At 44.4% G+C, this 12758-nt stretch overlaps 1 protein-coding gene across 1 annotated transcript; it reads left to right on the top strand.

Annotated features, from left to right (window-relative positions):
- The first annotated feature begins 2198 nt into the window (after positions 1-2198).
- LOC116718069 (tripartite motif-containing protein 16-like) lies at positions 2199-4371 on the top strand. The gene is given in 3 exon segments (XM_032559720.1): positions 2199-2240; positions 2374-3260; positions 3262-4371. Coding segments are annotated over 2 exon segments (1653 nt in total). The 5' UTR covers positions 2199-2240; positions 2374-2597; the 3' UTR covers positions 4252-4371.
- Positions 4372-12758: the final 8387 nt, after the last annotated feature.

Below are 12758 nucleotides of genomic sequence, written 5' to 3'. Positions count from 1 at the left end.
CCCTGCCTCATTGATCCTGATTGATTACTCCCATTCTGCTTGTTTCAGGCGTTTCATTTATATGGAGGAAAAGTCCTGTTGCTGCAGGTCTCACGTTGTGCGTATAATGCTGCGTTGAGTCGTTTTTAAGCGAGAGGAACCAGGGCTGCGGGATTAGCCTGATAGTTTATTCATCGACCTTCAGCCGTTCAGACGGAGGAGCAACGAGTTTATTCAACTCGCAGTGTTCTCACGGGAGGTTTCATCCGACAACAACAAAAAATGTCGTTCCACGTAGAAACAAGCAGCTTTAGTAGTGAGTAATACATGTTTATACTGCGTGGGAGGGCTTTTGTAATCTATTATGATGCTTTGGGATGTTTGAGTAGCAACATTTATTGGTGATGTGGGGAAAAAAATTATTTTCCAAGCAATTTCTCCCTTATTCTCTGTTAATTCATCATCTCTTGCATTTTCTCATCAGCGTTTCCTTCGTATTACTCACCAGCTGAAACCAACAAGGTGCTGTACTCACTCCAAAAATGTCAACAAGTTCAGAGAAAGGGACTTAGCTGGGTTAAATGCTAGGCTAAATGAGGCTAAAAGCTAAAAGCTCTCTGACTCGGGTTGAAATTTTAACGTGTTGTAGAGATACAGTCTGAAATATTGTGAAGATTAAGAGCTTTTTTTCAAACAAAGACTTAAAAACTGCTGCATCATTTTAATTTTCAGGAGTTTACATCAGCGAGTTTCAAATGTTTCACCTTCTGACCTGCAAAATAACAGAACAAACAAAAAAGACAAAGATTTAAAAAGTGATTAGCAGCAACTGATGACATCATCCAGGACATATTATCGTGAAATATTGTCTCTGCTGCCTTAAATTGAGATGGGAGCAGTCTTCAGTCAGAGGCTTCTTTAGATTCGTTGAAAAACTGACTGCTACTGGAGATCCTTCCTGCCTACAGAATCACTAGTCACAACATTTTTTTGAGGATACGTGGATGATATGAGTTATGACAACATTTAATATAAAAAGTTGGAAGGTAATTGAATCATTTCTGTGTAATTAAGCTGATCAATAATCTATTACTGACAGAGGATCTGTGACCAAAATGTTTTTAGATCTTTATCTTAAAAAGTTTCATTCATTAAAACAAAATCAACTTTCACTGTATTTTTTGTATAAAATGCTGATTTTAGCACAGCCTGGCTGTTCTAATATTGCATCAGATGTGGTTTATGAAGATAACTATGAAGTCGTTTTTGCAGCAACATGCAGGAGATAGAATAGTTTCTGAAGTTATCAAGAATTTTTAACTGAGTAAGGAAGGTTTCAAAGTGTCCACAACCTTTTCAGGACAATCTCCTTGAGAGAGGGCAATAAAAAATAAAGTGCCACCAGTGCAGAGCTTGTTGAATCTGGGTGGCTCCTGGGCTGTGAGTGTGAAAATTAAAGAAATGGTGAGAGCTAACACCTGTCCTGATAAAACCACCGATTAACTTTCTCATCCAAACGAGTAAATTATTAGTTTAAAAATCTGCTTATAATAAATATACTGCATATGATATTAAATTTTTACACAAAATAATCAGCTAAATGTGAAGGAGTCTAACTGAAATCAAATAAATCTGTGGATCTTAATGGTTGACTGATTTGACAATTATCAAAAACATTTTTAAAAAAACAAAAATGGAAAATACATTTTATCCATGTTTGTATAATTAAATACAGTCTTTTATTGTAAAGTGAGAAACTGGACATAATTTTCCTTTGGTAATAAATAGAAATGGTTGAATTTCTGCTGTTTTATTTAGAGCTAAGATACATTTTCAGCATATATTTATCAAGTAGGTGCTGCATCTTGAAACCGAGAGAGAAGCAAAAACTGAAATCTGCTGCAAAGCTGAAATATTATATTCAGAAACTATCTTCAGGTTTCAGGTTCTGTCCATCGGGAGAACCGGGACATTTCCCAGTGGCCTGGATTTGGTACCACTAGAGCTTCTTATCCAACTGCTTTTGTGAAATAATTTGCTAGTGAGACTACTAATTTTTCTTATCAATTATTAAGGAATTATTGACTTGAAACAAGCTCTGATATCTTGCTGAAAACTTACTTATAAGTTAAGTTTTGTCTTATTTCAAGTGTACAGATGTATCTGCTCTAGAAACTAGTCTAAAATACTTTTTGTTCTTTTTCATGTGTAAATTCACTTATCATTATATGGAGCTGACATTTTAACTTTCCTCATGACAGGTCTGAACTCAACTATTGAAAAATACATATTAGTGGCATTGTCTTGTTCTTGTATTATTTCCTTATTTTCTAAAAAGTTACAACTTTACATTTGCTGAATTCTTTCTAATATAATCTCTCTTTAGTAATATAGACTCACTTCTTCTAAATTTCATTAGTACATTATAAGCCAGACTCAGACTATTCCTGTTCTACCTGCTCTGAAAAACACCTTGACTGATGGGTGGATCTAAGAATGTGCTGAAGGTGACAGCTGATTGGCTGTGACGTCTCTGCACTGAGAGGAAGATGAGAGCATAAACCTGTTTATGTTTTCAGGAAGTGAAACTCACACAGTCACTCTGACTGAGAGGAGAAATGGAGCTGAATCACCTGGACCCAGAAACTTTCTCCTGTTCCATCTGTTTGGGTCTACTGAAGGATCCGGTGACTACTACCTGTGGACACAGCTTCTGTATGATCTGCATTAAAACCCACTGGGATACAGAAGATCAGAAACGAATCCACAGCTGTCCTCAATGCAGGAAGACATTCATACCAAGGCCTGTACTAAACAAGAACACCATACTAGCAGCTTTAGTGGAGCAGCTGAAGAAAACTGGACTCCAAGCTGCTCCTGCTGATCACCGCTATGCTGGACCTGAAGATGTGGCCTGTGATGTCTGCACTGGAAGAAAACTGAGAGCCATCAAGTCCTGTTTGGTCTGTCCTGCCTCTTATTGTGAGAAACACCTTCAGCCTCATTATGATGTGGCTCCGTTGAAGAAACACAAGTTGGTGGAGCCGTCCAAGAACCTCCAGGAGAACATCTGCTCTCGTCATGATGAGGTGATGAAGATTTTCTGCCGCACTGATCAGAAGTGTATCTGTTATCTCTGCTCTATGGATGAACATAAAGGCCATGACACAGTTTCAGCTGCAGCAGAAAGTACTGAGAGGCAGAGAGAGCTGGAGGAGAGACGAGGAAACATCCAGCAGATGATCCAGAACCAGGAGAAAGATGTGAAGCTGCTTCAACAGGAAGGTAGAGGCCATCAATCGCTCTGCTGATAAAGCAGTGGAGGACAGTGAGAAGATCTTCACCCAGCTGATCCGTCTCCTCCAGAAAAGAAGCTCTGAGGTGAAGCAGCAGATCAGATCCCAGCAGGAAACTGAAGTGAGTCGATTCAAAGATGTTCAGGAGAAGCTGGAGCAGGAGATCACTGAGCTGAAGAGGAAAGACGCTGAGCTGGAGCAGCTCTCACACACAGAGGATCACAACCAGTTTCTCCTCAACTACCCCTCACTGCCAGCACTCAGTGAGTCTACACACTCATCCAGCATCAACATCCGTCCTCTGAGACACTTTGAGGACGTGACAGCAGCTGTGTCAGAGCTCAGAGACAAACTACAGGACGTCCTGAGAGACTCACGGACAAACATCTCACTGATGGTCACTAAGGTGGATGTTCTACTGTCAGAACCAGAACCAAAGAGCAGAGCTGGATTCTTAAGATATTCATGTGAAATCACTCTGGATCCAAACACAGCAAACACACATCTGGTGCTATCAGAGGGGAACAGGAAAGTGACATGGATTAACAAACCTCAGTCTTATTCTAGTCATCCAGACAGATTCACTGATCGGCTTCAGGTTCTGAGTAGAGAGAGTCTGACTGGACGTTGTTACTGGGAGGTGGAACGGAGCGGGTCAAATGTTTTTGTAGCAGTCGCTTACAAGAATATCAGCAGAGCCGGAAGTGGGAATGAATGTATATTTGGATATAATGACAAATCTTGGGCATTAGATTGTTCCCATTCTAGATTTGCTCACAACAACATCTGGACCTCCGTCTCAGGTCCAGTTTCCTCCAGAGTCGGAGTGTACCTGGATCACAGAGCAGGTATTCTGTCCTTCTACAGCGTCTCTGAAACCATGACTCTCCTCCACAGAGTCCAGACCAGATTCACTCAGCCGCTGCTGGCTGGAGTTTGGGTTGGAGGTTCTGCAGAGTTCTGTAAACCCAAATAGATTTTCTCTCTCTGATTGTTGATCAATTTTCATGGTTCTGATGTCTCCACTCTGATGTTCTGTTCTTTGTTTTTCTAGATAAAATGTTTCTTTTGTTTATTTTTTTGGTTCCAGGAGCCATAAAGGAAATCACTGCTGATGGTTTCTTTCATCCTTTTATGACACAGAAATATTTCTCCACATTTAAATCTAATCTTTTCTCTGCTCTAATATTTTTTTCCTTTCATATTTACATTCACATATTTGCAGGTTCTTGTTTAAATTAGTTCAGATTGTAGTGAACTAATCTTGCTGAGGTTTCTTTACTGTGATCCAAAAAAGAAACTGAAACTACCATAAAGTTAAAACAGATTATATTTACTTTTAAATACCTTATATTGAGATCAGAAAAAATGAATGTCTGCTGTTCTGTATATTTAACTTTCTTCAATAAAATAAATTATTACAAAGAAATTTGCAAAGTTTCCCTTCATTATAATAATAAGTTGTGAGTTTTCTCATCTGAATTACCAAAACGTTTCCTTCAAAGCGTCTCATGATCTTCTGGTTTAGATCAGATGTTTGGTTTCTCCTTCATTCATCAAGAACACTCTGCTTCCTCCACTGCAGAGAGATTACAGAAAGAAAGCTGAGCTGGAGATCCTGGTAGCAGGAATGAAGACGAGGTTGAAGCTCCTCCACTGGCAGTTTGTTGAACATTGAGCTTTAAACCTGTCAGAAACCATGGAGACATGTCATAAAACACAGAAGAGCTGCTCAGATGTTCAACCTTCAAATAAATGAACATGAAATGTAGAAATAGACGTCTGACAGAAACGTTTCCATTCCGGCTTTATTTACAAAGCATTTTAAAAACAATAAATTGACCAAATTGCTGTAAATACCAAGATATAATTACAGTAACTGTAAAAATTCAAACTTCAACCTGAGTTAAAAGTCTATGATAAAAAGTAAACTTTAAGAGGAAACTTGAAAACATGAAGAGACTCAGTTTGTCTGAAACTGTGAAACCATTCCACAGTTTTGGGTCAGAAACTGAGAATGTTTGGCCATTTAAAACCCTTAACTGTGCTGACTCTGTGTTGTGACGGTTCGTAATCCCAGATTAAAACTCTTCAAGGATTGTTGCACCTTGAAAAGAACTGAAAAACTCATATAGATTTTGGCTTTTGTGCAACTTTATTAAACAAAATCCACAGTTCGAGCACACAGCATGTGTAGTTTTCTCTTTTCCGTACATAATCACAGGTCATGAACTTTCAGCTCCCATCATGCATTGTGTTGATCTTAAAGGAGCATTATTACCAAAGAAATCTATGAAATAAAAAAATGAAGTAATTTTAGCACCTATTTAGCCATAAACCATATAAATTGTTTTATCCCAATACTAAATTAAGTAAATGTTTGCCCAATAAGATCATTATACCTATTAATAGAACATTTTCACATCCATAACATATTTTCAGGGCTCTATTCCTGCTGTTTTCCTCTAAACATGATGATTTCAGTTGAACGTCTATAAATGGAGCTTAGAGAAATGCATCAAAGGAGGAATAGCTTTCCCTGCTCTCCCATCCTCTGATACTTCTGCCTGTTAAAGTTACTTCATATACCCATTTTTATAGTTGCTTTTACATTGTTAACTCTCATAGCTGAATTACTAAAGATTTAAGGTAAGATTTGAGGACTGTGGAACTTTTATTTTTTATTGTTTACTTTTACTCAATTTTTTCTACTTCCTGGCTGAACAAGAGCAACAAGCCACTGGTTGGTACCGAGGACATTAGCAATACATGTAAAGACTTCAGTTGGTAGAACTGAGGGTTTCTTGACTGAATGTCAAAAACAACACAGGTTCTGATAATGAATCCACTCAACAACAAACAACTTCCCAGCAGCTCAGCAAGCAGCTCGTCTCCTGGAACGGCCTCAGAGCAAAGCTGAGGAATAAATCTCATACAAGACTTTCATTTATTTGTTACATAGTTAAAAATGACTTCATGTAGAACAAAAATATATTTTGAGTTGAAAATAAGAATATGTACTGTATGTAAAATATTACTGTGGTAATACGAGAACTCAAGAACAAAACTATAGCTGTAAGGATGAATGAAAGAAAAAATGATTTTATTAGCTGTATGTAATAATCTCATTATTGTTTGTAGGTTTATTATTTTTTCTGGATTGGATTTCTGGATTCTCTCCGGATGGAGATGGCAACCCAGAGCCCAGAGAAGAACTAACGATTCATCGAAAAACTTCCTTCCTCTCTCCGGCGTGAACATTGTAGTGGTAATAAACCAGATTAGACTCTGACGGGACGGACCCCTGACCGAGATGATTCAGCTTGGCCAGCTTTGAGCCGAGAGACACCGTAGTCAACACATGCTGCACCGAAGAAACATCGACAAGCAGCTGGAACCGATATAATCAACCAGTTAGAGCCATAACACATCCCATCATGTCTCCAACTGGAAACAAACCAAACTCTACTGAAAAACCAGTTTGCTGCTCTTCAGCAGGAGGGGAAGGCATACACCTGGACCCCAAACATCAACAAGAGGTCTGAGGCAAGATCAGCACAACTGCGTCAAAAAATGTCACCTAGAAACCAAAATTCATGCAATACTTATTATTGTAGGTGGATGTAATCTACCATTTTTCCAGAGTAAAGAGAATGAAGGTACTCTGCTTTCCTAATGACACAATGACTGATTTAACAGAGAAAATGCTTCCATTAATCACTAATCATCCAAATATCCAGAATCTAAACATAAATATTGGAGGTAATGATCTGGCCAAACAAAATCAAAAATTCTGAAAAATGACTTCCAGCATCTTCTAAACACAATTGACAATCTGAAAATGAAGATGTTTATCAGTGGATCAATACCGAAAGCCGGACATGGAGATGAGAGTTACAGCAGACGGCTCATAATTAAGAAATGTATCATCATAGCATGCTGTGCCAGCTCAGTGACCCTCATTGACAACCACAACATCTTTGGGAGCTCCATCCATTCAGACAGGACGGAGTCGCTCTTCATCAAGCTGGAAGTGACATTTCACTGCTAATCTCTTCAATGTTTTTAACGCCAGGCCTTAAACACATGTAGCAAACAACAAGATCACTGACCCAGCAAAGATTGTAGAAGGACAAGAACAAAGCCAACAGGCGCACACTGTCCCCAAACCAACTGATACGGACTTCAAGGCTTCAGCTGGAACCAAAGTTGGAGTGGGCTCCTTCACCTCCCCACTCCTTCAGCATCTACTGGGAGGCAAGACTCTCCATCCAGGCCGGGACAGCTCATCAGAAATTATGTCACCTGATCTGATGATTCTCCTCCATGGGCTGCCACCTTATCGTGGTGGAGGGGTTTGAGTGTCCCAATGATCCTAGGAGCTATGCTGTCTGGGGCTTCATGCCCCTGGTAGGGTCACCCAAGGCAGACAGGTCCTAGGTGAGGGACCAGACAAAGAGCAGCCCGAAGACCCCAATGATGAAGGAAAACTTTGGACTTGGTGTTCCCTCGCCCGGACGCGGGTCACCGGGGCCCCACTCTGGAGCCAGGCCTGGAGGGGGGGCACGATGGCGAGCGTCTGGTGGCCGGGCTTTTACCCATGGAGCCCGGCCGGGCTCAGCCCGAAGAGGAAACATGGGCCCCCCCTCCCATGGGCCCACCACCCGTGGGAGGGGCCAAAGGGGTCGGGTGCAGTGTGGGATGGGTGGCAGCGGAGGGAGGGGACCCTGGCGGTCCGATCCTCGGTTGCAGAAACTGGCTCTTGGGACGTGGAATGTCACCTCTCTGGTGGGGAAGGAGCCGGAGCTAGTGCGTGAGGTCGAGAGGTTCCGGCTAGAAATAGTCGGACTCACCTCGACGCACGGCTCTGGTTCTGGAACCAGTCTCCTTGAGAGGGGCTGGACATACTTCCACTCTGGAGTTGCCCAAGGTGAGAGGCGTCGGGCAGGAGTGGGCATACTTGTTGCTCCCCATCTCGGCGCCTGTACGTTGGGGTTTACCCCGGTGAACGAGAGGGTAGCATCCCTCCGCCTACGGGTGGGGGGACGGGTTCTGACTGTCGTTTGTGCTTACGGGCCGAACGACAGTTCAGATTACCCACCCTTTTTGGAGTCCTTAGAGGGGGTACTGGAGAGTGCTCCTCCTGGGGACTCCCTTGTTCTGCTGGGGGACTTCAACGCTCACGTGGGCAATGACAGTGAGACCTGGAGGGGCGTGGTTGGGAGGAACGGCCCGCCCGACCTGAACTCGAGCGGTGTTCTGTTGCTGGACTTCTGTGCTCGCCATGGATTGTCCATAACGAACACCATGTTCAAGCATAAGGGTGTCCATATGTGCACTTGGCACCAGGACACCCTAGGCCGCAGTTCGATGATCGACTTTGTCATCGTTTCATCGGATCTGCGGCCGTATGTCTTGGACACTCGGGTGAAGAGAGGTGCGGAGCTGTCCACTGACCACTACCTGGTGGTGAGTTGGCTCCGGTGGTGGGGGCGAAAGCCGGTCAGACCTGGCAGGCCCAAACGTGTTGTGAGGGTCTGCTGGGAACGTCTGGCGGAATCCCCTGTGAGACGGAGCTTTAACTCCCATCTCCGGCAAAACTTCGAACACGTCCCGGGGGAGGTGGGGGACATGGAGTCTGAGTGGACCGTGTTCCGTGCCTCCATTGTCGAGGCGGCCGATCGGAGCTGTGGCCGCAAGGTTGTCGGTGCCTGTCGCGGCGGCAACCCTCGAACCCGCTGGTGGACACCTTCGGTGAGGGATGCCGTCAGGCTGAAGAAGGAGTCCTATCGGGTCTTTTTGGCCTGTGGGACTCCGGAAGCAGCTGATGGGTACCGGCGGGCGAAGCGGCATGCGGCTCGGGCGGTTGCTGAGGCAAAAACTCGGGCGTGGGAGGAGTTTGGAGAGGCCATGGAGAAAGACTTCCGTACGGCTTCGAGGCGATTCTGGTCCACCATCCGGCGTCTCAGGGGGGGGAAGCGGTGCAGCACCAACACTGTTTATAGTGGGGATGGTGTGCTGCTGACCTCTACTCGGGACGTTGTGGGCCGGTGGGCAGAGTACTTCGAAGACCTCCTCAATCCCACCAACATGCCTTCCACTGAGGAAGCGGAGCCTGGGGACTCTGGGTTGGGCTCTCCAATCTCTGGGGGCGAGGTCGCCGAGGTGGTTAAAAAGCTCCTCGGTGGCAAGGCCCCGGGGGTGGATGAGATCCGCCCGGAGTTCCTTAAGGCTCTGGATGTTGTAGGGTTGTGTTGGTTGACGCGACTCTGCAATGTCGCATGGACATCGGGGGCAGTTCCCCTGGATTGGCAGACTGGGGTGGTGGTCCCCCTGTTCAAAAAGGGGGACCGGAGGGTGTGCTCCAATTATAGAGGGGTCACACTCTTAAGCCTCCCTGGCAAGGTCTATTCAGGGGTCCTGGAGAGGAGGGTCCGTCGGATAGTCGAACCTCGGATTCAGGAAGAGCAGTGTGGTTTTCGTCCTGGTCGTGGAACACTGGACCAGCTCTACACCCTCGGCAGGGTCCTGGAGGGTGCATGGGAGTTCGCCCAACCAGTCTACATGTGTTTTGTGGACTTGGAGAAGGCGTTCGACCGTGTCCCTCGGGGAGCCCTGTGGGGGGTTCTCCGGGAGTATGGGGTACCGGGCCCTTTGATACGGGCTGTCAGGTCCCTGTATGACCGGTGTCAGAGTCTGGTCCGCATTGCCGGCAGTAAGTCGGGCTCGTTTCCGGTGAGAGTTGGACTCCGCCAGGGCTGCCCTTTGTCACCGATTCTGTTCATCACTTTCATGGACAGAATTTCTAGGCGCAGCCAAGGTGTTGAGGGGATCCGATTTGGTGGCCTTAGGATCTCATCTCTGCTTTTCGCAGACGATGTGGTCCTTTTGGCTTCATCAGATCGTGATCTGCAGCTCTCGCTGGAGCGGTTCGCAGCCGAGTGTGAAGCGGCCGGGATGGGGATCAGTGCCTCCAAATCCGAGGCCATGGTCTTGAGCCGGAAAAGGGTAGAGTGCCTTCTCCGGGTCAGGGGGGGTGTCCTGCCCCAAGTGGAGGAGTTTAAGTATCTCGGGATCTTGTTCACGAATGGGGGAAGAAGGGAGCGGGAGATCGACAGGCGGATTGGCGCAGCGTCTGCTGTCAAGCGGGCGCTGTACCGGTCCGTCGTGGTGAAGAGAGAGCTGAGCCAAAAAGCGAAGCTCTCGATTTACCGGTCGATCTACGTTCCCACCCTCATCTATGGTCATGAGCTTTGGGTCATGACCGAAAGAACGAGATCGCGGATACAAGCGGCCGAAATGGGTTTTCTCCGTAGGGTGGCTGGGCTCTCCCTTAGAGATAGGGTGAGAAGCTCAGTCATCCGGGAGGGACTCAGAGTAGAGCCGCTGCTCCTTCACATCGAGAGGAGCCAGTTGAGGTGGCTCGGGCATCTGGTCAGGATGCCTCCTGGACGCCTCCCTGGTGAGGCGTTCCGGGCACGTCCCACCGGGAGGAGGCCCCGGGGAAGACCCAGGACACGCTGGAGGGACTATGTCTCTCGGCTGGCCTGGGAACGCCTCGGGATTCCCCCGGAGGAGCTAGAAGAAGTGGCTGGGGAGAGGGAAGTCTGGGCCTCCCTTCTGAAGCTGCTACCCCCGCGACCCGACCTCGGATAAGCGGAAGAAGATGGATGGATGGATCTGATGATTCTGAACTTAGTGAGAAAACGGGTCGTCAGTTTTCACTAGGTACTTTTATCCCGAGCATCCATGTTTCATAGATAAAATGAACAGATAAGTTCGGCCAGCTGCTTCTCTTCTTTGAGCCCACAAAGCAAACTTCACCTCATCAGAACCACCTGGTTCTGAGTGACCGGAGCGACCTCCACTCTGAGTACCTGAGATCTGAGACCGAAGTCCAGGTTTTAGTTCTACACCTGTCTTCCTTTCAATGCATCTGGTCCCCAGCAGAACTATATGGAACAGTACCGATCCGGATCACTAACAGAAAATTAACAAAAAACACAGAAACCAAATGCAATGGTCTAAAATCAAACCTCAAATTCATAACCAATTTGCCACCAAGTCACGTAAACAGGCTTTGCTAAATATAAAGTCACTATCAGCAAAAGGACTGTTTGTTAATGACATCATCACTGAGCATAATATCGATATTATGTTTCAATCATAAACATGGTTGGATGACATTAACGAATCACCTGGTCGAACATAAATGGCGTAAAACACGCCTTCATGTTTGCTATGACATCAACAAAGAAATGTTGATTTCAACTAACCAACTAAAAAAACTTTAAAGAAATTATTAATAAATCAAGCTTTTCTTCATACTGTATTGATATTATGTCTACAACATTTCTTAATAAAGCTCTGCCTGTCATTGCATCTGATCTGATTGAAATAGAAAACTCTTTGCTCTCATCAGCAGTTATCAAACCACAGATAAAAACAATCTGGAGAATTTACTGCTGCAGAATTACAGGTTGATCTCCAGCCTCCCATTCATGGCAAAATTATTGAAGAAACTGTTCAATCAGTTAAATAGCTGGTTCTGTTCTGCATCCCCAGAACCAGAACCAAACATGGAGAAGCAACATTTCACTTCTATGCACCACAAATCTGGAACAAAGTTCCAGAAAACTACAAAACAGCAGAAACACTGAGTGCCTTTAAATCTGTATGAAGAGAGTTGACTTTGAATCACAATAAATGAAACATTGATCAACATATCTGGTGTTTATTGATGATTTTGATGAAAGTTCTCTACAAAATGTGATGTTTGTTCCTAGTGACTGTGTTGTTTTCATCACTTTTTATCTTTGTGTTTTTATGATGTAAAGCACTTTGTGTTTCTGGAGTGTGCTACACAAATAAACTTCAGTGACTGATTAGAGACCAACCTACAATTATCAGGCATGGAGTCCAGATCAGGCTTATTGATCAGTGGTGACATGATGGCATGTTCAAAGCTTACAGATACAATCTCATTCTCCAAGCTGGTGTTTTGAATCTGGTGCTCAAACGGTGCCAAAGTACTGAAGTCCTCTTAAAAACACCAGATGGGACTGGATTGATGGGAAGGCTTCATTTGATGGACTGCTTTGGTTGCAGAACCTGTGTTCATGTTAAAGTTTTACAGCTTCATAAAATAAGATTATAATGCAAACTTTGAACTTTATATGTCCTGCTGACGTTACAGTGCAGAGAGGAAACAGGCAACAAATTTACCTGAGCAACTAAACACGTCCAATTTCTGTAACAGCAATGATACTATTTTATTTTCTGATACTGTGGAAAAATAAGATGTTAGAGATCTGAGTTTTGGTGACTCAGTTGTTTTGATCATAAACTGTTGTGATGACAGTTAAAGTTCCAACGTTACTACATTCAGAGCCCTCCTCTTCTTGAAATTTGATATCCCTCCCTCTTCTGTTTCCATCTTCAAGTTGAAGGTAGAAGCTGATTGGCTGCAGCCTCTCTGCACTG

The sequence above is a fragment of the Xiphophorus hellerii genome, chromosome 1 (assembly GCF_003331165.1).
Source record: "Xiphophorus hellerii strain 12219 chromosome 1, Xiphophorus_hellerii-4.1, whole genome shotgun sequence".
Classification (NCBI taxonomy): Eukaryota; Metazoa; Chordata; class Actinopteri; order Cyprinodontiformes; family Poeciliidae; genus Xiphophorus; species Xiphophorus hellerii.
This window is presented reverse-complemented; position numbering and strand designations above follow the sequence as displayed.